Source organism: Mucor velutinosus (assembly GCF_035048745.1).
Source record: "Mucor velutinosus strain NIH1002 chromosome Unknown tig00000093, whole genome shotgun sequence".
NCBI lineage: Eukaryota > Fungi > Mucoromycota > Mucoromycetes > Mucorales > Mucoraceae > Mucor > Mucor velutinosus.
In genome coordinates this window covers 734,049-759,378 of record NW_027041907.1, presented here as the reverse complement: position 1 = coordinate 759,378, position 25,330 = coordinate 734,049, and the positions used below count along the sequence as shown (strand labels likewise).

General features: G+C 41.7%; 11 protein-coding genes and 1 non-coding gene across 12 annotated transcripts; 7 read left to right on the top strand and 5 right to left on the bottom strand.

The window, feature by feature from the left end:
* Positions 1 to 1,229: 1,229 nt before the first annotated feature.
* Positions 1,230 to 2,069, top strand: ATC70_001988 (uncharacterized protein; the record flags this gene model as incomplete). The annotated part of the gene is made up of 1 exon (XM_064821374.1): positions 1,230 to 2,069. One exon carries the CDS (start codon positions 1,230 to 1,232, stop codon positions 2,067 to 2,069), a length of 840 nt encoding a protein of 279 aa, XP_064681060.1.
* A 2,291-nt stretch (positions 2,070 to 4,360) lies between these two features.
* ATC70_001987 lies at positions 4,361 to 4,433 on the bottom strand. The gene has a single exon. It is a non-coding gene; the product is annotated as a tRNA-Ala (tRNA).
* A 221-nt stretch (positions 4,434 to 4,654) lies between these two features.
* ATC70_001986 (uncharacterized protein) lies at positions 4,655 to 5,593 on the top strand (the record flags this gene model as incomplete). Its single annotated transcript, XM_064821373.1, has 1 exon — positions 4,655 to 5,593. One exon carries the CDS (start codon positions 4,655 to 4,657, stop codon positions 5,591 to 5,593), a length of 939 nt encoding a protein of 312 aa, XP_064681059.1.
* A 75-nt stretch (positions 5,594 to 5,668) lies between these two features.
* ATC70_001985 (uncharacterized protein) lies at positions 5,669 to 8,937 on the top strand (the record flags this gene model as incomplete). Its single annotated transcript, XM_064821372.1, has 2 exons — positions 5,669 to 5,677; positions 5,722 to 8,937. The coding sequence occupies 2 exons, from the start codon at positions 5,669 to 5,671 to the stop codon at positions 8,935 to 8,937; spliced, it is 3,225 nt and encodes a 1,074-aa protein (XP_064681058.1).
* A 584-nt stretch (positions 8,938 to 9,521) lies between these two features.
* On the bottom strand, positions 9,522 to 10,163 carry ATC70_001984 (Rab-GAP TBC domain-containing protein; the record flags this gene model as incomplete). The annotated part of the gene is made up of 1 exon (XM_064821371.1): positions 9,522 to 10,163. The coding sequence occupies one exon, from the start codon at positions 10,161 to 10,163 to the stop codon at positions 9,522 to 9,524; it is 642 nt and encodes a 213-aa protein (XP_064681057.1).
* Positions 10,164 to 10,329: 166 nt separating this feature from the next.
* On the bottom strand, positions 10,330 to 11,684 carry SNC2_1 (Vesicle membrane receptor protein (v-SNARE); the record flags this gene model as incomplete). The annotated part of the gene is made up of 6 exons (XM_064821370.1): positions 10,330 to 10,797; positions 10,854 to 10,961; positions 11,018 to 11,233; positions 11,289 to 11,379; positions 11,440 to 11,515; positions 11,570 to 11,684. The coding sequence occupies 6 exons, from the start codon at positions 11,682 to 11,684 to the stop codon at positions 10,330 to 10,332; spliced, it is 1,074 nt and encodes a 357-aa protein (XP_064681056.1).
* Positions 11,685 to 11,827: 143 nt separating this feature from the next.
* Positions 11,828 to 16,047, top strand: ELP4 (Elongator subunit elp4; the record flags this gene model as incomplete). The annotated part of the gene is made up of 13 exons (XM_064821369.1): positions 11,828 to 11,986; positions 12,052 to 12,232; positions 12,281 to 12,639; positions 12,701 to 13,683; positions 13,735 to 13,888; positions 13,941 to 14,628; positions 14,677 to 15,022; positions 15,073 to 15,199; positions 15,248 to 15,456; positions 15,510 to 15,590; positions 15,646 to 15,736; positions 15,788 to 15,897; positions 15,960 to 16,047. 13 exons carry the CDS (start codon positions 11,828 to 11,830, stop codon positions 16,045 to 16,047), a joined length of 3,576 nt encoding a protein of 1,191 aa, XP_064681055.1.
* Positions 16,048 to 16,221: 174 nt separating this feature from the next.
* ATC70_001981 (uncharacterized protein) lies at positions 16,222 to 17,273 on the top strand (the record flags this gene model as incomplete). The annotated part of the gene is made up of 2 exons (XM_064821368.1): positions 16,222 to 16,687; positions 16,747 to 17,273. The coding sequence occupies 2 exons, from the start codon at positions 16,222 to 16,224 to the stop codon at positions 17,271 to 17,273; spliced, it is 993 nt and encodes a 330-aa protein (XP_064681054.1).
* Positions 17,274 to 17,560: 287 nt separating this feature from the next.
* Positions 17,561 to 18,355, top strand: ATC70_001980 (uncharacterized protein; the record flags this gene model as incomplete). The annotated part of the gene is made up of 3 exons (XM_064821367.1): positions 17,561 to 17,652; positions 17,705 to 18,186; positions 18,237 to 18,355. 3 exons carry the CDS (start codon positions 17,561 to 17,563, stop codon positions 18,353 to 18,355), a joined length of 693 nt encoding a protein of 230 aa, XP_064681053.1.
* Positions 18,356 to 18,913: 558 nt separating this feature from the next.
* On the top strand, positions 18,914 to 20,813 carry ATC70_001979 (uncharacterized protein; the record flags this gene model as incomplete). Its single annotated transcript, XM_064821366.1, has 4 exons — positions 18,914 to 18,932; positions 18,985 to 19,483; positions 19,548 to 19,787; positions 19,844 to 20,813. The coding sequence occupies 4 exons, from the start codon at positions 18,914 to 18,916 to the stop codon at positions 20,811 to 20,813; spliced, it is 1,728 nt and encodes a 575-aa protein (XP_064681052.1).
* A 271-nt stretch (positions 20,814 to 21,084) lies between these two features.
* On the bottom strand, positions 21,085 to 22,716 carry ATC70_001978 (uncharacterized protein; the record flags this gene model as incomplete). Its single annotated transcript, XM_064821365.1, has 4 exons — positions 21,085 to 22,040; positions 22,099 to 22,204; positions 22,266 to 22,465; positions 22,527 to 22,716. The coding sequence occupies 4 exons, from the start codon at positions 22,714 to 22,716 to the stop codon at positions 21,085 to 21,087; spliced, it is 1,452 nt and encodes a 483-aa protein (XP_064681051.1).
* A 220-nt stretch (positions 22,717 to 22,936) lies between these two features.
* Positions 22,937 to 24,450, bottom strand: AUR1_2 (Phosphatidylinositol:ceramide phosphoinositol transferase (IPC synthase); the record flags this gene model as incomplete). The annotated part of the gene is made up of 6 exons (XM_064821364.1): positions 22,937 to 23,070; positions 23,128 to 23,314; positions 23,369 to 23,911; positions 23,979 to 24,062; positions 24,122 to 24,321; positions 24,396 to 24,450. The coding sequence occupies 6 exons, from the start codon at positions 24,448 to 24,450 to the stop codon at positions 22,937 to 22,939; spliced, it is 1,203 nt and encodes a 400-aa protein (XP_064681050.1).
* Positions 24,451 to 25,330: the final 880 nt, after the last annotated feature.

Below are 25,330 nucleotides of genomic sequence, written 5' to 3'. Positions count from 1 at the left end.
TTTCTTGTTCAAAAGTAAAATAAAATGTATTCATTGAGTTTATCATCCCTTAAACAATTTTGTTTAAAGAATGTTTCATTGAATCTATTGTATAGGGAAGATTATATAATAGACGCTACAGTAATTCACTCGATACAGGGCTCTCCCAGCAGTAATAAATTCCCCGTCAAGCATGTGACGTACATCATTGATTTCTTGTTTTGAATAACGAGTTTATTAAGTTACTCCAAGAGTGAATGAGGATTAAATCTAGTGCAAAATTTGAAGGTAATTTATGAGGGACAAAATGTGAATTAAATCAGCATCAAAAGCACCGTTTATTATGACGGATATAATGCGGATATTTATAATAATGGATTCCAGGTGATATGAACTAATGGGTAGGGATCCATTAGATCTGGCAATAGATGAATAATAGATGGCAGTATGCTATATGATATGTTTCAATAGTAACTTTGCTATAAGGTATGATGCTTCATTGTTGTCATCTTGGGTATTTAGGGTACGGTTATCTGTCAATCTATTTCCAAGTGCGGATATTGTAATTCTGATAAGAAGATATTTATAGTTATCTAGCAGTGCCACAGCATTAAGACCTAAATCTTGAATGCAGGATATTTGTATCTGTTTAGGATATACTGTAGGGGGAAAAACTGTCCCGTTCGTTTAAATAATCTTGACTTTTACCCAGTATATTGCCAAAACTCGGAAAACAAAGCCACCACATACTGCGTTCGATAGAACAGCCTATAGGGATTACAGCAGCATAAAACCCTTATGGCTGGACTATATTTTAATCCCAGTATAACCAGCTAAAGTGAGACGTGGCAAAAATGTTAGGTGGGTAATTTTAGATGATATAAAATGGTTGATATCTTTACTTCCAATAGACGTATTGAAGAAATCTAAAGAACTACCCGCGGTATGCTCAGGATATTTAATATCCCAGGAGCACTCTAAAAGTATAAAAGAAGCTAGTTTCTTCATGTTTTTTCTTTATTTCTTTGCTTTCTTATTTTTTTTTCAAAACTTTCATTTTGCCTGCTCGTTTAACACAAGATTTGCGCAACGTTCTCCAATCTTTGCTCCAACGTGGTCTTTCGCTCTCAAAGATAAAGAATTTGTATCCAGGAGTGGGTAACTCTACTCTTACAAGGCTCAGAAAACTATATTGCCCTGACTCAACTAGACCTCTTGGCGGAAGACCGAAAAAACTTAGTGCTAAAACTATGTCCCTAGTGTCAAGAGGACTTCGATCAGGTGCTTTAGATAATCCCCGAGCAGCACAAGAAATTTTAAGATCGATGGGCCATGATATGTCAATTAATGGCATCCGCAAGTCATTGAGACGAAATGGACTTAAATCTCGTAGAAAACTAAAGACCAATTTTGTTAGCAAGACAAACAAGCGGCTTCGATTGGCGTGGGCTAAAAAGCATAGGCATCTTACTATTGCTGATTGGCGTCGTTGGGTGTTTTCGGATGAAACAAGAATAAACCTTTGGGGCTCAGATGGTAATTCCTTTTACTGGACGAATGGTGGCCGAATCATGCAGTCGTATCAAGTCAAGTCTCAGTTGCAGGGAAATGACGGTGGGGTCATGTTCTGGAGTTGCATAACAGCGGAGGGGCCTGGTTATGGTACTACCATTATTGAAGACGCAATAAACTCGGGCTTGTATGTCGATATTTCGAAGACATCATTGAACGACACTCTTGCGCACTTTGGGAAGACACCATCTGATGTGCGATTTCAACAAAACAGAGCAACACCGCATACATCGGGCATTACTAAACAATGGTTCACCGAAAATGGGTTTAACCTAGACGAAATCATGGATTGGCCACCCCAAAGTCCCGATCTTAATCCCATTGAACATGTCTGGCATCTCCTAAAGCTTCGTCTTAATAAGTATCCTACTAGGCCCTCTACAAAAGAAGAATTGGAGCGGCGTATTAACATTCAGTGGTACAAAATAACAAAAAAAGAGTGCCAGAAATATATTGATAGTATGCCTGCCCGAATCAAGGCTGTCACCAAGAGCAAAGGTGGTTCAACTCACTATTAATGATTTTATAATAAAATGTATATTTTTCTATATTTATTTTTTAACCAATAAAATCATTGGATTTTAGTTTTTGAAAAAGTTATAATTATGTATAGATAGCACTACTTTCTCTCATTCAAACGATATATATTTCGACTTTGTATACAAAGAAATGACCAAAAACTTGTGCAAAAAGACAAAATTTTAAACGAACGGGACAGTTTTTCCCCCTACAGTAGATCATCTCTGAGAGGCAAATGTATTAAGCGTTGTATATTACATAAGAGGATCTGAGAATGAGGAGAAATGCATAGTAGAAGTGAGAGGTCTTTATTCAAGCAGCACAAAGGAACATGAGTGGTGCCATCAAATGGCTAATCTATATCCTGGTTCCTGGAGAGTGGTAGCCTATGGCCTTTCGTCCCTGGAAGTGGGTTTCAATTCCGACAAATGTTCTTCCGTCAAAGCTATTAGGAAGAACATTCTATCCTGGATCATCTTTGTTGTTTATCCTTGACTGGTGGTTCATGAGTTCTTATGCAGCACATCCTCGTTAACTGGTTCAAGGCTTATACAATTATCCCGCATTCAAGATCAAGGTCCTATTGCTGCGGCACTGTCAAATAACTATAAATACCTTTGATGTCTACACTACTCTTGATCCCTATTCAATCTTGGAATAACATAATAAATATATTCAGTTCTAATTGTATATACTCTGTCTATATTTCATTATTCTAAACATTGCTAACAAAATTGGTCTTTACTTTTCGACGAGATTTAAGTCCATTTCGTCTCAACGACTTGCGAATGCCATTAATTGACATATCATGGCCCATCGATCTTAAACTTTCTTGTGCTGCTGCTCGGGGACCATCTAAAGCACCTGATCGAAGTTCTCTTGACACTAGGGACTGTAATGAAATAGCCACCACCCAAACGCAACTTAATTGAAAACCAAAGTTCATCAAATAGCACTCATTCAAATTCATGCTATTTGGATCTCTTAATGAAAGCGCTCAAATGTACATCAAAAAACCATTTAAAAATACTAAAGTAAAGATGCATGCTTATATCGCACATCGTGTGAGTGAATTACTCCTGATCACAGTGTATTCAATCACACCCATGATGGTCGCAATAAGTGATGGTATCTTTATCCAAATGGAATCAAATCAATAACAAGCATATCCAAATATGACAACTATGCCCTGCTGCCATAGTTGCATAATATCCCAGATAAAGGAGTCCATACTTCAATAACAAACATCACACTTTAAACCATCAAGGTTACATTAAATCATGCTATGACGATAGCTCACCCAAGCCCATCAAGGTTACTCAAATCGACCCTTATGGCCAGTGCTCTTGCATTGATTACCACTTTAAATCAAACATCAACAATATTTGCCAGATATCGCAATAGCAGCACCTATTGCTCTCTATCATCACTAATCCTACAAGCTAGATGCAAATGTATAAATAATCTTCTTCTTTTTACTCAATTCTAGGATCTTCAATTCATTTTATACACAAATAAAATACAGTTGATTTCTATTGTATCTTACTATTGCTTTATTTTTTTTGTGAAATTTATTTAAACCTGATTTCACTGCACTCGGATCATTTTTGTGGAATGTATACGAACAATAAGATCATCCAACGATAATTCAAATTTTACAAAATCGATTTTTTTTACTTTACGTCAGTCGCAATCGCTCAATAATTATTATATCAATTACTTTAGTAGCTCATTTTATAGCTGTAAACCCAAGGTTTAATAACCTTACTTTAATTTTAAAATTGAAGCAAAATTGACAGAGCTGTAAGTGTAAAACTACGAGTTGATAAATCACTGGAACGTTTTTTTTTCGCGCACAGTATATTCTTTACTAGTTGGACAACTATAACCTGGTGCTCATTTCTATAGACGAATCTGCTTTGGCTATTTATTTATATATTTACTCTATCTTAACTTCTACTATTCGCACTACAATAAACCACTTTGTAACAGTATATAAGGAAGATCATTTACCTGACCAGTAAAGATTTTTCAGTTTATTTTTACACCTGTCAGTTTGATAATATATCTTTTTTATCGTTGACTCTATTGTTTTATATTGGTTTTTTTTTCGTAAATTTAGACTTACAAGAGCCTCAAACTCCATATTATCAATCCGCAACAATACTTGTTTCTGGGATCTGATCTTCATCCGAAGTATTTCCTACTGAGAATGCTACCAAAAGAAAGGCTGTAACTCAACAAGAATGTATGGAGTGTAACTCCGAGACCAAAAAATATGTAAAAAAAATGGAGAAGCTGGGCGTCGATCCCAGTGCCTCTCGCATGCTAAGCGAGCGCTCTACCATTTGAGCTACATCCCCATCTCTTTCCGTTTTTCATCACTTTTTGCCACCTTCCCCCGGTAAAAAGTATTTCCTCACTATAAAAGCGGTTTATCTCGACAACAAACACTCCAACTAGCCTTCAGTTGTACCAGTTTACTTGCATTTAGTCAACGTACATTGTGTTATAACTTCCAGTTTGTTGGACATCTTTTTCATATTTTATTGAATCTCCAAAGTTTGATAGAATATTTTCAGCCATGCTCAACAATAATCAGCAATCTATGGATTTGAATCAGCTCATCCAAACTGTTCAACAACAACAGCAACAACTGGTCTCTCTCACCGAGCGAGTACAGCAACATGACAATCTCCTTGCTCGCCTGGACCTTTTGGAAAAGGAAAATGGAGAATTGAAAAATCAGTTACAGGCCAAGGACCTTGCAATTGAAAAATTACAGGGCCAACTCTCATCCCGCCGCACCAATCAAGGTGCTCAATCCAGCTCTCAGGTAACACCAACCCAAGAGCTTGTTACTATTCACCAACCCGATGCTACTCAAGGTAGCTACGCATCTGCTGCCCGTAAAGGTGCCCAACATCGTGACCCTGCCCGTACTACCAAGCGACGTCTTGCTGCAGGTCGTATGTTCCAAACCGCCACCACCAAAGGTCAACAAGGATACCAGTATGTGTATCTAGGCCGCTCTGGTAAAATCCTGCGCTCTGAGGTTCGTTACCAACTTCGCCGAGCTGGTATTGATACTGGCCGTGTGTTAGACATCTGTTTCCCTGCCACTGGCGTCATTGGCATCTTGCTCCACATCCAATATGTAGAGGAGTTTCTCGCCTGTATGCGCAAATGTGAAGCTGATCACATTGAAAACTTTCAACCCTTGGATCCCAACAACATTGCTGATCCCAAATATGCTGATCTTGCCATTGAAGAGCGTGAGCAATTGATCTATGAATTCACCAACACCCGTGCTCTGCAAACCCTCTCTTTCCTTCGTCCACTCAACGTTAGTGGCGTTGGCAAATACTTTGTCTCTGCTGGCTGGATCTCTCAAGAAGAGCTAGATATAGCCGTCTCTGAAGCTATCGGTCGTCTTGCCGAGAAGGAGCCCAAAAAGGCTAAATTCTTGTTCAAGCGTCAAAAGGAAGATCATGACAGCAATGGCTCTGCTATGGAACTCTAATGAGTAACATAGCTACTAGTCATACTCCCAATAACAACCCAGTCCACTCCTTTCAAGTCTCTCTCTCCCTTTGGAATGCCAATGGTCTACGTCAATCAACAGTACATGATGTTCTCCATCATGTTCAGAACACTCATGTACTGCTTGTCACTGAAACCTGGCTAACCTCTGGTTCTTTCCCTACTAACTGGTCTCAATTCCACCTCTATGGCTCTAAAGTACCTGGTGCATTTAACCGTGGTTCTGGTGGCATTACTGCCTTTGTCTCTCCTTCCTGTCCTTTCTCTGTCTCTCAACTTCCGTCTTACAATGCACACACTTTGTCCCTTAAGGTTGGCACCCTTACGGTTCATTGTGTGTATCTGCCTCCACCCTTATCTTCGGATAAGGTGCTCTCGCTTCTTCGCTCGTTACCCGTAACCAGTGATACCATCCTTTGTGGTGATTTCAATGCTCGCTTTGGATCTCTACTGGGTGATACTAATGCTAATCCTCGTGGTACCTCACTACTGCCATGGCTGGAGGAGTCCTCTTTTTCCATTCTCAATGAGTCTTTAGCATTTGGTACACCCACATTCACAACTTTTCGACGTCAACAAGAGGTTCATAGCATCATTGATCTGTTTCTTACAAACATTGGCGAGGCTGCTCTGTTACATCCTCAACTGGTGGTTGAATCTGATCTGTCTCTTGGCTCTGATCATCGGCTGATGGTACTTACTTTCGAGTATGTGCCCCCTCCCGATGATACTCTTGGTTCTGGTAGCTCTGGTGGTTTGGCCCCTAGACGGCAATGGAAGCTCTCGAAATTGAGGAAAAAGCGGCCTTTGGGCTTGCTTCGTGAATCCTTTCGAACTTCTGTTGCTCCTTTGGTTGGTTCTCTCTCTGGTTTGGTGTCTGCTCCCCCTGGTGTTTGTCCAGATATTGATGCAATCAACGATTCTTTGAATCAATGTTTGTATGAATCTCTGGATAGCTCAATTGGTGTGAAATCTGGTCGTCCTGGCCACTGGAAAAAGTACTGGACACAGGAAATTGAGGATGCTGCTCGTGAAAGAGATACTATGTATAGTAGATGGAGGTGGGCAAGTCGTTTTGCCAAAGTCGAAACATGGAATCTCTATCAAGCTGCTCACAGGCGTTTTCGTTCTCTTGTACAAGCTGCTAAGCGTCGATCGTGGAATCAGTTTTGCTCTGATTTGGAAAAGGATTTTTCGAAAGCTACTGCTGCAATCAAGCGCATTAAAAGAAACAAGGAATGCTCTGCAACGTACAGTCATCCAGACGGTCCAACTGCCTCTGTCAACACAATGGCGTCCCATCTTGCCTCTGTCTATGATGGCTCCCTGTTGAATAATGCGTCTCGCCTTGCTGCTCCGTCCAATTTCTCTGATTTGCCTTATGATGTGTCCACCGCTGATTTGGGTCTATTTGATGCTGATACACTTGTCTCCCTCATTAAGCGTTTGCCAAATGGGAAAGCTCCTGGTCCTGATCATTTGAAAGCTGAAATGCTGAAGGCTCTAGCATCTGACATTGCACCCGTATTGTCTCTGCTCTTTACACTCTGCTCTCAGTGGTCGTATACACCAGCCCTATGGCGACATGCTCAAGTCTTTCCCATTTACAAGAAAGGTGATGTATCTGATCCTGCAAACTTTCGTCCAATTTCGCTTACTTCGGTGATGCGTAAATTGTTCGAATTCTCTCTGATGCCTGCTCTTGATGAACATTCGCCTGCACTTGATGTTGCTCAAGGTGGCTTTCGCCCACAGCGTAGTCCTCTGGATCAAGCCCTCTGTTTACATGACTTGATGCACGACTACTTCCTCACCCACCACCACTACCCTGTGGTTGCTTTCCTAGACATCAAATCAGCGTATGATACCGTGGATCGTCGAGTGATTTGGGATGCTCTCTCTCGTTCCTCTCTGCCTCGTTCAGTTCTCAGTTTGCTCATCCACATGTTCGATGATGTACTCGTGTCTGTGTTGATTGCAAATCACACCTCTGTTCCCTTTTCGCCTGCTACTGGCGTATTGCAGGGTTCAGTGCTCAGCCCTCACTTGTACTCTCTGTACATCAACTCTCTGCCTGCTGTTCTTCGTTCTGCTGTCAGTCGCGGTACTATGGTATCACCACCTGGGATGCCTAGTGTTTGCGTGAATAGCCTGCTCTTTGCTGATGATGTGGCCATATTTGGCTCTCGTACTGATGTGCAAACCATGTTGGATATCGCTTCAGATCACTCGTTCTCTCTTGGCTACAGGTGGAAACCATCAAAATGTGCTGTACTTTGTGCTCCTACTGCCTCTACTCGTCATCCATTGTCTCTATACGGTGAACCTCTTCCTGTGGTAGAGGAATTCACGTATCTTGGTATGCCGTTTAGATATAAAGGTCTGTATGCCCCTGGGATTCTCAATCTGCGTGCTTCTGGTGCTATCAAGACAATGGCATTGTTAAATTCGGTTGGTGTCAATCGAAATGGTTTTTCTCTGTTGCTTTGTGCTCGTTTGTATAAAAGCTTTATTCGTCCCAAACTGGAATACGGCTTAGCTATATCTCATCTCTCTTTCCGTGACTTCAAGGCTCTTGATGCTCTGCAAAATCGATTGGTTGGTATGTTTGTTGGTAGTACATGGTACAATGTTGCCAAACATTTGACCTGTCTTCCCAGCATGAAGCATCGATATAACGTTCTGACAACACGTTATGCCCTTCGTGCTGATACTCTCCCTGATGATTGCTTGTTGGTTCTGCTTCGTCGTGGTTTACTGTACACTCGTCTAGACAGATTTATCTGTCAAAACCCGTTGTATCTAACACTGCCTGATCCGCCGCCATTCACCACTGCTGGTCTTACTGAAGTCTTTGATTCGTATTGGCAAGATCAAGTAGATCGTCAACTTGCTGCTGCTGCTGTTTCTGGTGCTCAGACTCTCCTTCGTGCTTGTCGTCCGTCTGTCTCTCGTCCAGATCCCATCCTGTATCTGCCTATTGGTCGATCTGCTCGTAGTCGTCTTGTGCGGTGGCGTCTTGGACGTTTCACCAATATGCGTGAAGAATGTCCGTGCACTACCGGTGAGTTTATCTCCCGAGATCACTTTCTGACATGTCGTGCTCTGGATCGTACCTTTTTTGATGCTTTGCCACCTGCTCCACCTGGTGTACATCGCATTGACCATGCTCTGAACTGTCTTCCAGACAAAGCTTCAGCTGGTCCACCGTACTTTTGGTCTGCTTTGCTCCTTTTGTTGCATGCCATTGATTGCCTTGTGCATCCTCTGGCTGTGATCCCACCAGATCCAGATCCTGGATCGCTCTGGTTTTCTGCTCATTGATGAACGTTTGTTGTTTTTGCTTTCTCGGTGCGATGCCACGGTGGTAAGTAATTATCAAAGTTCCCATCCGTTGGTCATTCCTCCAGATCAAATCAACAATACCAGTACTCATGCCGATCCTCTGCAACTACCACACTTTCCTTTTTCCCTTTTTCTTCGTTAGTGTCCTCATAAGGGTTTTTTGTACCTGCTACTCTTTTGTTTCTAGAATTCTAGGCTAATGCTCCCATCGAGTGCCCATTGAATTCATGTATATAATAAAAATCAACGTTAAACTGAGCTACATCCCCATTTGCTGTGAAAATAGGACCAAAAAGTACACTATATCCCAAATAGTAAATTCTAGACCCTAGACACACCCTTTTGCCTTTTTAAGAAGGTGATTTCTTTAAGTTTTACTATAAAAGGCAGTTTATTTTGTAAAATGACGACGAAGCTGAGCGATATGGAGCGACTGACCTTTCCTTGTTTAATTCTATTCTGGGCATAATCATTTTGTATAAATATCATAATGGAATCAGTCAACTAGACTTTAGATAGAAAAAACATCAAACCTTTTTATTAAATATCTTTGTAAATAAAAGCTAGATTTTGGCATAAACATCAGCGGCAACGTCAGGCTCTTCGAATGCAATTCCCTCTCTTTGTTTTCTCTTTTCTTTTACGCTAATGCCAAATTTCTGTTCAATGCTCTTTGTCTTTTCCTCGGGTATTTGTCCATCCTTGGTGTAGGCCATCATAAGCTGAGGTTCACCTAATGGAATCTCATCACCTCTATCCACTTGCCAAAAGTGATAGGTTTTGCCGTAAGTGTTTATCAAATGCTCCATTTCCTTGAGCTCTGTGTTATCTTGCACCGTTTTGGGAACCAACCCACTGAATGGCATGAACAGAGTTCCACTTTTGACTTCATATACATGAGAATGCCAGTATTTCTTCTCTTCAACTGGAAGGGTGTCAAATTTTTTTTTGGTGATAATATATTCAATACCGATTAACTTTGCATTGGGAGAATCTGAATCGTAAATGACACACTGATGCATGTCTTCACCAACATGAGTACAGTAATGGTGTGCTTCAACAGATCTCTTTTTGTCATTGGCATAGAAGTGGAGTCCACAAACATGCTGATGGATTTGCTTGATTGGTGTGAAGCTTTGCAGCATGCCACCAGCGGCATCAAAGGCTTTAGTGAAGAGGCTCTTGTCGTTGCTGTTATCGCACATATCTTAAAAGAAAAGTATGGATGAGAGAAATCAGCAGTTGCAAATATACTGTTGGCATTTATATACCAAATCTAATGCGCGAGGGCCCGAATGATGAATTATTACGACATTGTAGTGTTGAGGCAACGTTTACATCATTTATTGTCAACTAAAAGCCATGCTTTATTCAAGGTCTATAACCCTTCTGTTTCGCATCCCCAAAACTACTCGCTCTTCTTCGTTCCAATTCGCTAAATGAAGAGGGACTTCCAATAGGAGGTTGCTGGTAGTGTGATCCCCGAGGACTGGATGAAGCTGTCAACGGACCGCCTCCTGGTGTGGTAACTGAGGGTATAACGAGGGAGGAGGAAGAGGTGGAGGCTCGAGGTATTGGACTCTCATGACCAGCATAAGATTGTCCTCGAGAAATAGCCATGGAGGTGGGTCCTAAATGAATGCCACTGGAATAAGATGAAGAGTAGGGTGCATTGATTAAACTTTGTTGACGTTGTGATGATGATACACTCAATGTCGAATCATCGTTAAATGGTATTTGCGATATCTCTTTCAAATGTTCCTGTACTGCTGTGCTGTACGCATAGTCGTAGGCTGTTGCATGTTCGTCGTTTTCAAGATCCACATTGCAGCCCTCCGACTGTCAAGAGTAATTGAATTAGTTACAAGAGCAAATACAATGATGTTTCAACATACCACTAATAGATCCATGACAGTTATATGACCCCAAGCCGATGCATAATGAAGAGCTGAATTGCCTACATTGTCGATATGATCAAAATCAGCAGAAATGGATAAAAGATACTATTGCTACTTTAGTTTGTGATGTGTATAGATGAGCGAAACTGCTTTTTACTCACACTAACGAGATTTGCATTGCCATTCTGTGCCGCATACAAAAGTGCTGTCCATCCATTTTTACTGATAGCATGAATGCATTCTGGATATTTACTGACGTACAAGAAAAAAATCTGTAATTGCGGTGAGGAGCTGGTAGTATGCATTTTTGAATTGAGAATTACCTCTTCATGGTTAAACATGGCAGCAATCATAAGCACAGTAATTCCTTCATTGTCCTGATAGCATAAATAGTTAACTATCTACGCCAGCACTTGAGTAACAACCACTTACGACTGATATTACTTCCTCTTCATGACCCAACTCTAAGAGTAATTCAACAAGGTCAACGTGGCCAAATTGTGTTGCATACATGAGCGTTGTACTATCAAAGTCAACATTTCAGTATCGATTCTTAGTTATTCTCCACAATTCCAATCATTACCATCCTGTTTCTGGATCAGGGTTTTGTATGTTTGACACTTTTCGTAATAATCGCTTTACAGCAGCTATATTACCCTCTATTTCAATAAAATTAATGGCTGCACAAAACGAGATGTGATACATTAATATACCTTTTGCCGCCTTTCTCAATCTAACAGAAGGTGTATCTCTAATGATAGCTGCCCTAGGCAAATCAAAAAAGGAGCAAAATGGCACCGTCTTTTCTTGGTGAGTATTTAATATCATGTTTGTATCATATATAAAGAGAAACCATCCTCCTGCAACACTCAAGTTCCTGTTTATCCTGCGGTTATTCAAAAATAGCGAGTTATTGACCCCTTTCAAACACGATACTGCCAACAGAAGCTTCTTTTTCTCATTCATCTTCAATGGAAGAAAACGAGCTGCTTGATCAAGAGCATGTCTGTGCGTCTCAAAGATCCCACTTTGAGCACAAGGACCAGTTTCTGAGCTTTGTAAATGCTATTACTTGTACTGAATCCAATGAAAAAGAAGCATCCGAAGCACTATCACAGTTGAGCACAATTGTAAAACCCTCCTAGAACCACCGAAAAATGCCAAAAAACTGACATTATTATTTGAACAAAACTAGCTCGACTCATATCAGGAGCAATCGCATTTGCTCGATCCCAGTCTCGAGAGCATGGTCCAACCTGTCATGACAAGGCTACGAAAAGACATTGACAGCGACAGCGATGGCTTGAATGAGAACATCATGATATTATTTCGATTTTTGTACCTATTGACAAAGACCCGAGGATTTAAAACGATTGGTAAGGAGACATGATATACATATAATCGTCTTTTCTGACAGAAATTAGTCAAATTCATGTCGCATGAGGTTACTGATTTAGAGCCGGTGTATGAGTTTTTGAACAAGATTGATTCAGAGAATACTAAACTATGGGAGGCTCGCTACATCTGCTTTATTTGGCTGTTTCTGATTTGCATGATTCCGTTCGATCTCAAGAGAATCGACAGCAATCAATCACATCAGTCTTTGATTGTCAACATGCTGGATCTATGCAAGAAATACCTCTGCTCCACTGGCAAAGAAAGAGATGGCGCTAGTCTGTTGATTGCCCGGTTACTGTCTCGACAGGATTTATGCGATGAACATATGGTGCCTTTCATTGAATGGGCAAAGCAGAGACTGAGTACGGATGCTGATGTATTTGAGGTAATGCTTCTCGGTGAGATTGCCATGTATTGTGCCTAACAAGCTTTTGCCCCTACGATAGACAACTGGTATTCTTCAAAGTCTGTGCATTACCTACCAACTAGCTCCTCGCAAAGTATTATTGCCCACATTAGACGACAGTATCATCCCACTCTTGACCATGCCGTTCTTTGATCAATACGCCAACAATGCTCTTGTACGCAAACTGAAAACCAAATTGACACAACGAGTGGGCCTCTGTTATCTAAAACCAAAAGTAGCAGCTTGGAGATATCAACGAGGCAATAGATCACTGCGTCAAAATCTAGAGGGATCACTGACAGATGGCGGTCTTGTGTCAGCAAAGCCTGGGTTGGTTGCAAAAGATGGAACCTTGGAAGATGAAGATGACAATGAGGATATATCTGATAATTTGGAGGTCGTTATTGAAATTTTGCTGAACGGGTTGGGCGACAAGGACACTATTGTCAGATGGTCTGCTGCAAAGGGCATTGGAAGAATTACACAGCGTTTGCCTCAAGAGCTGGCCGAAGACGTTATAGGCTCCATCATTGAGCTTTTCCAAGAAAACACCTTTTTGAACAAGTCTGACCAACTAGATTTGTCAGCAGTATCAGATCAGACATGGCACGGTGCTTCTTTGGCTGTAGCAGAACTAGCAAGAAGAGGATTATTGCTGCCTGATAGATTGAAGGAGGCGATACCATGGATTTTGAGGGGCCTCAAGTTTGATTTGAAGCGTGGATCTCACTCAATTGGTGCTCATGTCAGAGATGCTTGTTGCTACGTTTGCTGGGCATTTGCAAGAGCCTATGCGCCTGACATCATCCAACCTTTTGTCGCTGAAATTGCTCAAAATTTGGTCGTCGTTTCTGTGTTTGACAGAGAGATCAATGTCCGTAGAGCGAGTAGTGCGGCTTTCCAGGAAAACGTAGGCAGACAAGGCATTTTCCCTCATGGCATTGATATCATTCAAAAGGCAGACTATTTTTCCCTCGGAAACAGAAACAATGCATTCTTGAGCATTTCTTATGACATTGCAGAGTAAGGAGATGGATAGTAATCGATGTTGGGTAGACTAACTTGTGTAATTAGGTTTAAAGAATACCGCTATCATTTGATCGAACACCTTATATTCGTCACAGCCAGACATTGGGACAAATCCATGCGCGTTTTAGCATCCAAAGCACTGTACAGATTGGTTTCACTTGACCCTCATTACTTTATTGACAAGGCATTGAGCTACCTGGTAATATCCTCGTCAAGTCGAGTTTGCTTCATGTACTCAATCATCGTTACAGATACCCAACGCCACAAGCACTGATATGCAGGTCTCTCACGGTGCCTTGCTGGCCATTGCAGAGATCTGTTTAGCCCTTGTGGAGACCAAGGATACTGATATCATTGCATTTTACCACAAGCATACCACCTCTGTATTAGCACCTATTGTGTCGAATTTGCCGCCAAAATCACTCACCACATTTGGATCGGAACATGTGCGAGAAGCTGCCTGTCATCTCATCACTTGCCTCTCTAAAATGAAACTGGTAATTGATGCGACACATCTGCAAGATTGGAAGAAAATGGTGCACACGTCTTTGGAGCGTAAGGAGGAAAGTGTGCAAGGCTTTGCTGTGCTTGCTTATGGAGCCATTGCTCAGTCCTACGGCCTCGAAAATGAAGAGATTGAGCAAGCACTAAAGAACGTTGACACACAACATGCCAATTACTATAGTCGACGTGGCTATGGTCTTGCTCTAGGCACAATTGACTACCGTCAACATGTGGATTGGGTGCATCGGGTTGTTATTCAACTGTGCAAGTCATCTCAAGTGCAGGTAGGCTCATTTGCAGCGAGACGCAAGGATTATGTAACTGAATACGACTTGGAACAGGAAAATCCAGTGGCAAATGATGCTGTATCTAAGCGTAATGCGGTAATTGGGCTCCATGACATCTTGAATAACCTGGGCGATGGTATAAAATCAGGTATGCTGTATGAACTTGGTGGTGGCTTCTGAGCTAACTAGCTTCTAGCTGTATCTTACGACGACTTCCAATACATTATGGCTTCCATCGAAGCTTGTTTGACTGATTATAGTACGGATCAAAGAGGTGATGTGGGTTCTTGGGTCCGTATACCTTCCATGGAGCTTTTGAATGATGTCCTTCCTCGCATGTCCAAGCTGGATGCTCAATCTCATAGTCCGCGCTACCTTGAAATGACCAGTACAACCAATTTGATAGCTGCTCTGCTGAAGCAAAGTGTTGAACGTATTGATAAAGTGAGATCAATCGCTGGTAAGGTGCTTTGTGAATTGATTTTGAACGCGGAACAGCTCCAGTATCCTGGTCAAGACTACTTGAAATCGCATATCCATCAGTAAGTTGTATCAGAAACGAGCAAACCTGATTCTTATCATTTTCTTCAAGGAATCTGCAGTGGTCTTCGCCATCCGATTTATACCCTGTCATGGTGCATATATTAAAGATACAAGAGTACCGACTTGATTTATTGACTGGACTGATATCGAGTGCTGGAGGCTTAACAGAGTCATTGGTAGGTTGAACTGTAGATATGAAAGGCATTTTTACCAACTCGCATTAGGTGCGTCACTCAAGTTCATGCTTGATTGAATACATGGACAGCTTGACCATCACTGAGCCCGCAGATCCTTCTTTGGAGGCTCTTTTCACAACACTTTTGGATATTGCTGTCAAGTATGAGAAGCAAGATCGTGTCACTATACCTTTGCTAGATGTCTTGGGTCTTTTGTATGAGTCTGGCACACTGACCAAGATCAACAACAACTCCTTGTAAATATATACCATCATGCCCTAGCCAACTAACCACCGACTTTTTGTTTTAGGCATTTGAAGCTCTTTACGATTGTCAGAAAAGAAATGTTCAAGTGTAGAAATGTGCGCAAACTGCTGTCATCCATCAAAGTGTAGTGTATCTCGCGTCTGACATAGGCATATTGATATACTGATCCTGTCTTGCAGGTACATTGGTCTGATTTCTATAGATAATTCGCACGTCAAAGTGAAGGCGATACAGCAAATGCTCTCCTATCTTGTACATGCATTCCCAAGAGTAAGTTGTAAGCACTCCTCACAGATATACCTGAATTAACACTTTGAATAGATCCGAATTGAAGCTTCCGATCAGCTGTTCACTCAATTTTCTGTTTCTGAGGAGGCTGACGAAGACATGGATATGATGGAGGCTATTGAAATCATTACAGGCACTGACTGGTAAGTCATTCTTCAAGTTGCTCGTGCCCATTGTGTGTTCTAATACGTGTATGCTGAATCAGGACTGAGCCACTGTCTCAAATCAAGCCCCAAAGAGACCAGTTGTATGCGCTGTTGAAGGTTCCCAAGCCAGTTCTTGTAAAGAAATAAATGTCTACCTGTCAAACAATCGCATAAAGTACCCCCCCTTTGAATTCACCTGTCAAACCCTGAATGGCAGAGTGGCTTGTCCTAATGTCTGTTTTTTCCTTTGCCTAATTTCATGCCAAAAAAGAATGCAAATGTCGAATTTAAAATTTTACCTTTTTCTTTCTATACATACACATGGGTAAATTGAAGAGAAAGAAGTTGGCAAATGCGCTTGATCGCATGCTCAAGAAAAACGAAAAGAGAAGAGTACAACAAGTCAAAGTAGATGCTTACAACGACAACATTGAAAGGGCCAAAAAGAATCAAGTCAAGCCTAAAACACCCAAAACCGTGGAGAGAGTCCGTGTTCGTCCTCAGTACAGCTCTAAAGACAAAATCCTGTTGATTGGCGAGGGAAATTTCTCATTTGCTCGTTCCTTGTGCGAAAACTACTTGGACGAAGGCGCAGAGAACCTCACAGCTACATGTTATGATTCCGAGAAAGTGTTGTATGAAAAATACGGTGATGAAGCCAAGGACAATATTGCATTTGTGCGTGAATTCGGTGGCATTGTGCTGTTTGAAGTGGATGGAACTGACTTACCAAAGGATGTCAAGAAGAATCGATATACAAAGATTGTGTTCAACTTTCCTCATGCCGGTAAGAACAGAGCTCTAAGGCACTTGCTGATGTCTGTTGACTGATGTGCAATCATATAGGTCTGGGTATCAAGGATCAAGATCGCAATATTGTTGCAAACCAAAAGTTATTGAACGGCTTCTTTGATGCAGCTGAACCTCTCTTAACCACAGAAGCCCAAGACGACATACCAGCCCACAAATCGGAAAGCAGGCAAGTGGAGGAGAGTGTGGTGCCCGACGGCGAGATCCATGTTACCTTAAAGACATGTACGCCTTACAACTTATGGGGCGTCAAGAGTTTGGTCAAGGCAAAAGGTGTGCTGGCAGTTCGCGGCACAGCACCCTTTTTTGCAGATGATTTTCCTGGTTATGAACATCGCCGTACACTAGGATTCAAGGAGGGATTGAGCAAAGGTGCAAATGCAGAGATTCTATCATCGGATCCCAAGAGATACATTTTTGTGAGAAAGGAGGTGATGGACGCTGAAAATGAAAAGGCCATCAAGGGTGCTCAAAAGAGAAAATTGGAGATTTTAAAGATTCAGATGGGCAAGAAAGTGAAGAGAAAGAAGACGCAACATTCCAATTCGGATGATGAAGAGTAGCTGCTATCAATGTATTTATAATAATAAAAATGAAATGTACACTGAAGTTAAATGAATGAGCCTTGCATTGGCCTGGTTGATACTCTGCCTGCTGGAATAAGCTGATTTGACTCCGAAGAAGGTGCTTTTGCACTTCTTTTTTCCTCTACAGCAAACTATAATATGAAAACGTTGAAAGAATTCAAGACTTATGATCCAGTAACGAGAACACACAATACATAGACGAGGAAGCTCACGTCTAACTGCTTTTTTTCCCCCCTTCCAAGCAAAGTCGCCATAAGCAACTCATGAAGGAGTACTTGCAACGACAGATAAAACCAACACGACACATCCCTGCCGTGTATAAAACTGAAAAAGACATTATCCAAGAGAACCACAAGTGAGTAACCAATGCTTCAGTATCTGGCTGTTGAATGCTGAGCAGCTGGCAGGTTTGTGCGTTCAGATATAGACGATGATGAACTCACATGGGGACAACGGGTGGCCAAGAAATACTACGACAAATTGTTCAAAGAGTACGCCATTTGTGAATTAAAGTACTACAAAGAGGGCAAGATCGCCTTGAGATGGAGAACAGAGAAAGAGGTCATTGTAGGCAAGGGCCAATTCATTTGTGCATCGACTCGCTGTGATGAGACAAAGAAGCTGCAGAGCTGGGAAGTGAATTTTGGATATATGGAGGATGGCGAAAAGAAGAACGAACTGGTCAAGGTTAGATTATGCCCTGAATGCTCTGACAAATTGAACTACAAGACAAAGAAGAGATTGGCCAAGACGCTCAAACGAAAATCAAGAGAGGAGCAAACATCGAAAAGCAAGAGCAAGAGGCAGAGACGACATTCCAGTGCATCTTCCTCAGCCTCTGATGACGATGACGAGGATGATGTGTGTGGTGATACTGGAAAGGATAAAGGTAGGTTAACTCTACGCAGACAGTATACCAGTAAGCTAAATTGTTGCTAGGTGAACACGATACATTTGCACAGGAATCATCGTCTATATGGAGCAAGCCCTTGGAGACGAAGGAAGAGAAATCAAAGGAAGAGGAATACGAGGACTATTTTGCTGATCTGCTGCAATAGTCTATCCAATCTCAGGTTGATTCAAAAGCGTCAATTTTGCCACAAAAGATCAATAAAAGGAAGAGCTGTGTCATACTCAAATCAATATGCAACGTCTCTTTCCCAAGAAGCATCACTTGCAGATAAAACATGGTTACACATTGAATGACCATGGTGCCAAATATGCTAAGCCTGAAATGCCATTTGTGCCAGCAACTTCTACTACGCCGCTGATCTGATTCAACGAATAGTTTTACTTGGTTTCCAGTTACACATCTGTAACAAAGAAATGCTTGGTAGTTGCAATTTGAGTCAATGACAACAGTAAAGCACCCGCATCCATAGCGGTGTCTGTCTGTAATGAAATTCATGTAACCAAATGGATCCGAGACCAATGCCATCATGACCCTGTGCTTAGCAAACAACAACAATGCTGGTTCGCCTGGTGCTTAGCATGTTTTCTTGTACCGTTAGTTTGCATATGACTCAAACAGATAGAGATGGTACCTTTTCTAGCTTGGCATCAACATACTATAAAAAATCAAGCAGTTTGTTTATTGATTTAGCTCTTTATCAGACATGAAATTAAGCCATCTAGGTAAATCGCTTCTTTTATACTGACATTATCAATGCTAACTTTGTTGAAACAGCCGTTCATTTACAATTGTCATTCTTAGCGTCACTTGCTTCAGCACAGAGCAGCAATGTTACCTACAATGTCATTGCCTCGCCGCCCACTGCAGACATGTCTGTTGCCGTGGTTGTCGACAACAACACCTACCGCTTGAAGGCTCCAACGATTGGCGATCTCTTGTATTCTGGAAGTGCACCGGCAGCTAAAAACGAATACCATTATGTTATTCTGGACAGCGCCAATCAAGTAAATGCGTCTGAGGCTTTTACTCGTGCGCCTGTCTTGAACGAAAGCACGACAAACGAGTTTTTTAATCGCTCCATAAGCACTCATCAACTCACCTATTTACCCCAAGTCTATGAGCCTGCCCGTGTGATTGATCGCATAGACTCCAACCTCCATCATCTCGACCAGATTCCGACAATCCATATCTGGGGAAATCAAACCGCAGTTGATCTTTTGCACAAGAATCAATTAGAAGATCTCGAGTTTGAGTTCAATCTCACCTACTACGGGTAAATACTTATAAGCATCGCATGGTAGCTATATAAGCGTAAACTGACAGCATACATATTATAGCTTGAGTGACGTTCAACATTTTGAAAAAGTAAAGGTAGCCTTGTCTGGCCGCTCATCTAGAGTGATTCCCAAACTGTCCTACTCTTTGAAGATGAAGACAAAAGGTGGCGATAGCTTGTATGGCTACAAGAAGCTCAAGCTGCGAGCGCTTGGCATGGATCCCTCCTATGTCCGAGAATGCGTCTCTTATTCTACATTGAAGGCAATAGGAATTCCTGCCAGTGGATTCTCCTACATACGGTAAGTGCGATCCATATGCCACATTAGCGCATGTATTTACTCATCGTGCCTACTAGTGCTTTTATCAATCAAAAACCTATTGGGCTTTACGGTTTGATAGAGACATTCCAAGACCCATGGACGGCAAATGAGTTTGGTGGCGGTGATGCCAACTATAAATCAGGATACTTGTACCAGGGCCAAATAGCAGCTCCAAACCAAACTGTCCCTGTATTCTCTGATCTATCATACTATGGCGAGAACACTACTCTATACAGTCTTGGTCAATACAAGATCAAAGCAGGCACTGACAAAAACGAAACAGCAGACGATTTCAAAGATCTCCAAGAGTTTACAAAGTTTATCAATGATACCACCAGTAATACAACTGTGGACGAGTGGGAGAAGCACCTGGACACAGAGATCTTTACTCGAGCCATGGCTGTTGAGAACCTGTTGGGCTTTTCAGATGCTTACATGACTCTACTGGACAATTTCTACGTGTACAATGACCCCAAAAACCCAGGAAGATACATCTACATTCCTGCTGATCTCGATACCACCATCGGTATTGCTCTCTATGAGCTGGACTATCTATTGAGTGGCGATTATAGCAAACATCCAGGCTTCAACCTTCGACCATTGACTAGCAAACTCTTTTCCAATCAAATCATGTTGGATCACTATCAACATGTCCTGCTTAACTTGACACAGCAATTGATCAATCCAACCACCATGTATCCATTTATAGACAGTGTTGTCAAGATGATCTACACTGATATTGAATGGGATCAAACTCTTCCTGGTATGGGCACATTTCAACTACCCAACATGGACAATATGGATCCAGGCGCTGGTGGTGATGGAAACAGTACAACCTCTTTCCCTCCTATTTTTGGCCCTGGATTCAGAACCAATTGGAGCGATGTTCCTCAGACATTTGATTCATCCTTGAACGGACCGACTAACTCTACTACAATGGAGAGTGTCAAGGGTTTCATAGCTAGAAAGAGTGCTAATATTCTGGCCTTTTATAATAAACATTAATCTCTTTCTTGCCATTGACTTGATGCATTGTAAAATGCTTACAAACTTCATACCAATTCCAGTCTTGGAAATAGAACTCGCTCTACCCCATATCAACAGACAATTGTGATGCTTTTTACACTCTTCTCGATTTCTTTAATGTATAATTTTAGGTGAAAAGCTTGATATAGAGTATTACAAATGAAAAAGAAACAAGCAAGAAGAAAAGGGGTTTGAGATGGAGGAGGTGGGGGGGGGGGAGGGGGAAATAATTATAAAAAAAAGAGAAAATCTAAATGCTAATAGTCTTGAAAATGTTCAAACCAGTACTTGCTGTACTAATGATACAGCCAGGTATTTGTCTATGGAAGTGTAATTCCTTGATGTCTTCTTGACCTTGATGAACAAATAATAATTGAGGAGGCACTTCAACACCTTCGTTTGTCAAGCGACCCTCTTGTTCAGTATCAGGTTCAACGGACAAGTCCCAGAGTGTCAATTGGTTATCAGCGCCCGAGACAGCCAAGACAGACTCTTCAGTAGGATGCCATTCGATAGATGTGATGGGGCCATTGTGCCACTTGAATGTAGCAACAGGTGTAGGCTGAGAGGCACCGCCCTTGAAGGTACGCAGATCCCAAACACTGAACACACCATCATCATGACCACTTGCCAATAAATAAGAAGCCTTTTTGTTCCATGTAATCACATTGACATCGGAATTTGATGCATGAATGCCAACAGCAGAGCGCTTCTTGTTGCGAGTGTCCCAAATTTTGACAGTTTGATCAGCTGAACAAGAGGCAAACACGTTGCGTTCAGTGGGAGACCATTGAAGATCTTCGACGGATGATTTGTGTTCTCTGAATGCGACATTGTCTGTGTTGACACCAGAAGGGCTGATAGTAGAGTGATAAATGCGACCATTGTTGTCACCCGTCAACAAACGACCTGCCTCAAGACTGGACCAATCCATAGCATAACCCTCCTCACGTCCATGGTTATTGATGGTGAATAAAGGCTTTTGTTGTGTATGTGAAGGAGTACCGGGAACTTCCAAACTGGCCATAGGTGCGGTCAAATCCCAAACATGAACCTTACCAGTTTCTGCCCAGGTGGCAGCAATGCTCCTTTCTTGTTGTTGGGGCATCACTCTTAAACGGTTGACGCAGCCGTTGTGAGGGAGAGATCTGTATTCGAGGACTGGATCTTCATCTAAAGCATCTGGGTCATCTTCGTCGTCAGAATCTATAGAGGATGTAAATGCCATGCGCTTCTCCCCTCTGATCTAAGTGATGAGTATTACCATCTTGTTGGGTTTTGTGTAATGAGGACATCTTCATGACCAAGACTTCGTTGTTTCTATCGCCGGGAAGAGAAGTACCAGCAGCAACATAGGCAGTAGCAGGATACTAGTCATTGACATTAGACACCACCATACACACATGCAGCTGACACAATAGATTCACTTACATTCTTTCTTTCCTCACCCAGCTTGTCTTCCAAGATATCAAAACTCAAGAAAGGAAGACGCACATCCAGATTGTGGAGCATAACATATACGGATTGATCAGCTTCCAAAACCTCACCCTCGGCCAAAGGTTGACCAGGCAAATACAGCTTTAGATCCTCCTCCTTCTCTTCCTCCTCCTCCTTTTCATCAACATCCATGCCTAATAACAGCGAGTGTAAGAATACAGAGGGCTCTCATAGTGGTGATCCACCATTGCATACCATCTTCTCCTTCGTCCTCCATGTCGTTGTTTTCTACAATCTCTTCTTCCTCCATTTCATCCTCCCAAGCATCCTCAAAATCGCCCATTTCGTTCTTTTCTTCGGGAGCACGTCTGTTGGAGCCATTGCCAAAAGCAGCAGACTTGTTTTGCTCTCTAATATCGGAATGATCAGCTTGACGCTTTGACATTTGATGTGGTTATATTTGCAAAGATGAAGATAAAAAAAAAAAAAATTATCAGAGGTTTTTTTTTTATAAAAAATAGGATTGACAGTCATTGCGAGGTGACTAGTACTTAAGTGCATTGCCTGCTTTCAATTCCATGGTTATGTCGTTATCAGATCTTTCTGACCTTTTGATCAGTCGATCTTTATTATTTACAGTTATATGATATTGATGGGTGTCATGCTCAATCCAATGATATACGTAAACCTTCTGCAGGAATTGGCACAAAGTCATGAATATTGATTCCTCTGGATGTCAATTCATCATAGCAATGTGGTGGTACAAGCTTTTTGATGAATTCAGGTTGAATCGATAATTCTAGAAAATATCCCATTAATCACTCGATCTATACATGTGTTTTTTTTCACTTTTTACCTCCAATTGAAAAGTCAAATAGTGGTGGAAGTGGTTTTCCTGTGGGCATTTTGGTGTCGGGATTGCGCAATTCGTCAAAGAAAGGATGTATAAGTGCCTCACTAGCAGTTGGTCTAGCCAACGGGTTGTATTGTAGTATATTCGACATTAAATCAATCGCTTCTGGTGGTGTTCTTAATCTAAAAATCTATCTCACTCATTAGTATATCAGTGGTGTACAGACATGGCTCCAGAAATGTACCTTTGCAAATGGATGTGGTTTGATGAGTGGAAATTTGTGATCGTCATAGTCCGGATTCATCAGTTCAATCTGTTCTCTTGATGGTGTGCCGAGTACCTTGATAATCTCTACTAACTGATCTATGCCACTTTCGCCTGGAAATAAGGGTTGTCCCAACAATAATTCACCCATGACACAACCAGCAGACCAAATGTCGATCTTGACCGAATACTCAGCAGCACCAAAGATGAGCTCTGGGGCACGATAATAGCGAGAGCAAATGTAAGATACATTGGAGTCACCTGAGTTCAGTATTTTAGCACTTCCAAAATCACACAACTTGAGGACGCCTGTGATGGGTTCTAGCAATAGGTTCTGAGGCTTGATATCTCGATGACAGATACCGATACTATGACAGTAGGCGAGTGCTCTGTATAACTGATACATGTAAATCTTGACCTGCAAAACGGGTATAGGTTGTCTAATTTTGGCATAATGGCGAGCTACTCGATATACTGTTTCTGGCACATATTCCAGTACAAGGTTCAAAAAGATTTCATCTCTCTAAATGACCCTCTCACATGTTAGTGGCCCATAGTAATACCAACACACACACACCATGTGCCTTTACCTTTTCGCCCTGATTGTAGAAATAAGCCCTCAAAGCACAGACATTGGGATGGTGCATCATTCTCATCATTTCCAATTCTCGGTTCTAGTGGACACTATTAAAAAAAAATCGTTCGATATTTCCTCTGCTGACATCTCACACACCTTGAATCGCTTGTCTTGAAGCACTTTTTTGATGGCTGCCAGTTCGCCAGTGTGCATTAGTTTTGCCTGATACACAACTCCAAATGATCCATTGCCAATGACTTTCTCATGAGTGTAATGAAGCTGCATGTCATGTCCGGTTCTTCCATCTTTTGCAGCGACAATGACATGTCGCAGATGATGTGTTGGTAATGGTGAACCTATATTAGAGTGTTGGTGTGCTGCTGCTTACAGCTGCTGCTTGTGTGCTGCTGTGTTGGGCAAAAAAAGTTACCTGGAATTGAAGGTTTCACCCCCAAATGTATTGTCTTTTCTGGTTGTTGTTCCATATGAAGAGGGGGGCAAGCAATGCTATGTAAGCTTTTTGATGTTCATGTCAGTCTTGTGCACTCTGAACACCTCTCATCTCAACCTACTTTACGAACGTTCACTGTATTAATCGTCTCTGTTATTTTTTTTTTGTCCAAACTGTGAAAAACAAGAGAAAAAAGAGTGGGAAAGACAAACAGAAAAACAAAATTTATTAATAACTCTCATTGGTGATGGATTTGTTTGTATTGTCTGTACAACTCCAAAGTGACGCACTCTTCAATAAGCACCTCATTTCAAAGCCCTTTAGCATGTTCTGTGATGGCAAGCAATACCACGTTGATAGGTGTGTTACTATCTGCAAAGATAAGCTCGTTGCAAGGTCTTGATCTGGTTCCATCGAGGACCGTGTGTTCAGTTGATCAGATGCCCTCCAATGTAGCCGTGCTGATAGGCTGTCATCCAGGCATAGAGAGCAATGGTATGCCATCATACCAGATGAGCATCTTTATATACAATGCTGGTAGGCGGCAAGTGCTCAGGTTGGGTGCCAAAAGATGCACAGCAGAGAACTTGACATTGCTCATAGAGAGTGACAGATCAGCAGAATGCTAAGCGGCTATCCTCATCAAACAATCTGGCCAATGTCGCTTCAACAGCCGCACGATAATCTACCGTCGAACAGAGGCATTTTTTGTTGAGCTACAAAGGCTCACCTTCTCCTCTCTTTTCTCCAAAGCCATCCTTTTCTTTTTGGAGAGAAAAAGAGACTTATTAATCCACCATTTTATCCACAGATTATTCACCTCTACCTTCCTCTTCGTCGCTACATAAGCGACAGAGTTCTATTCAAGTCAAACAGCAGCAGCAACAGCAAAGATCGTTTCAGCACTGGATAAA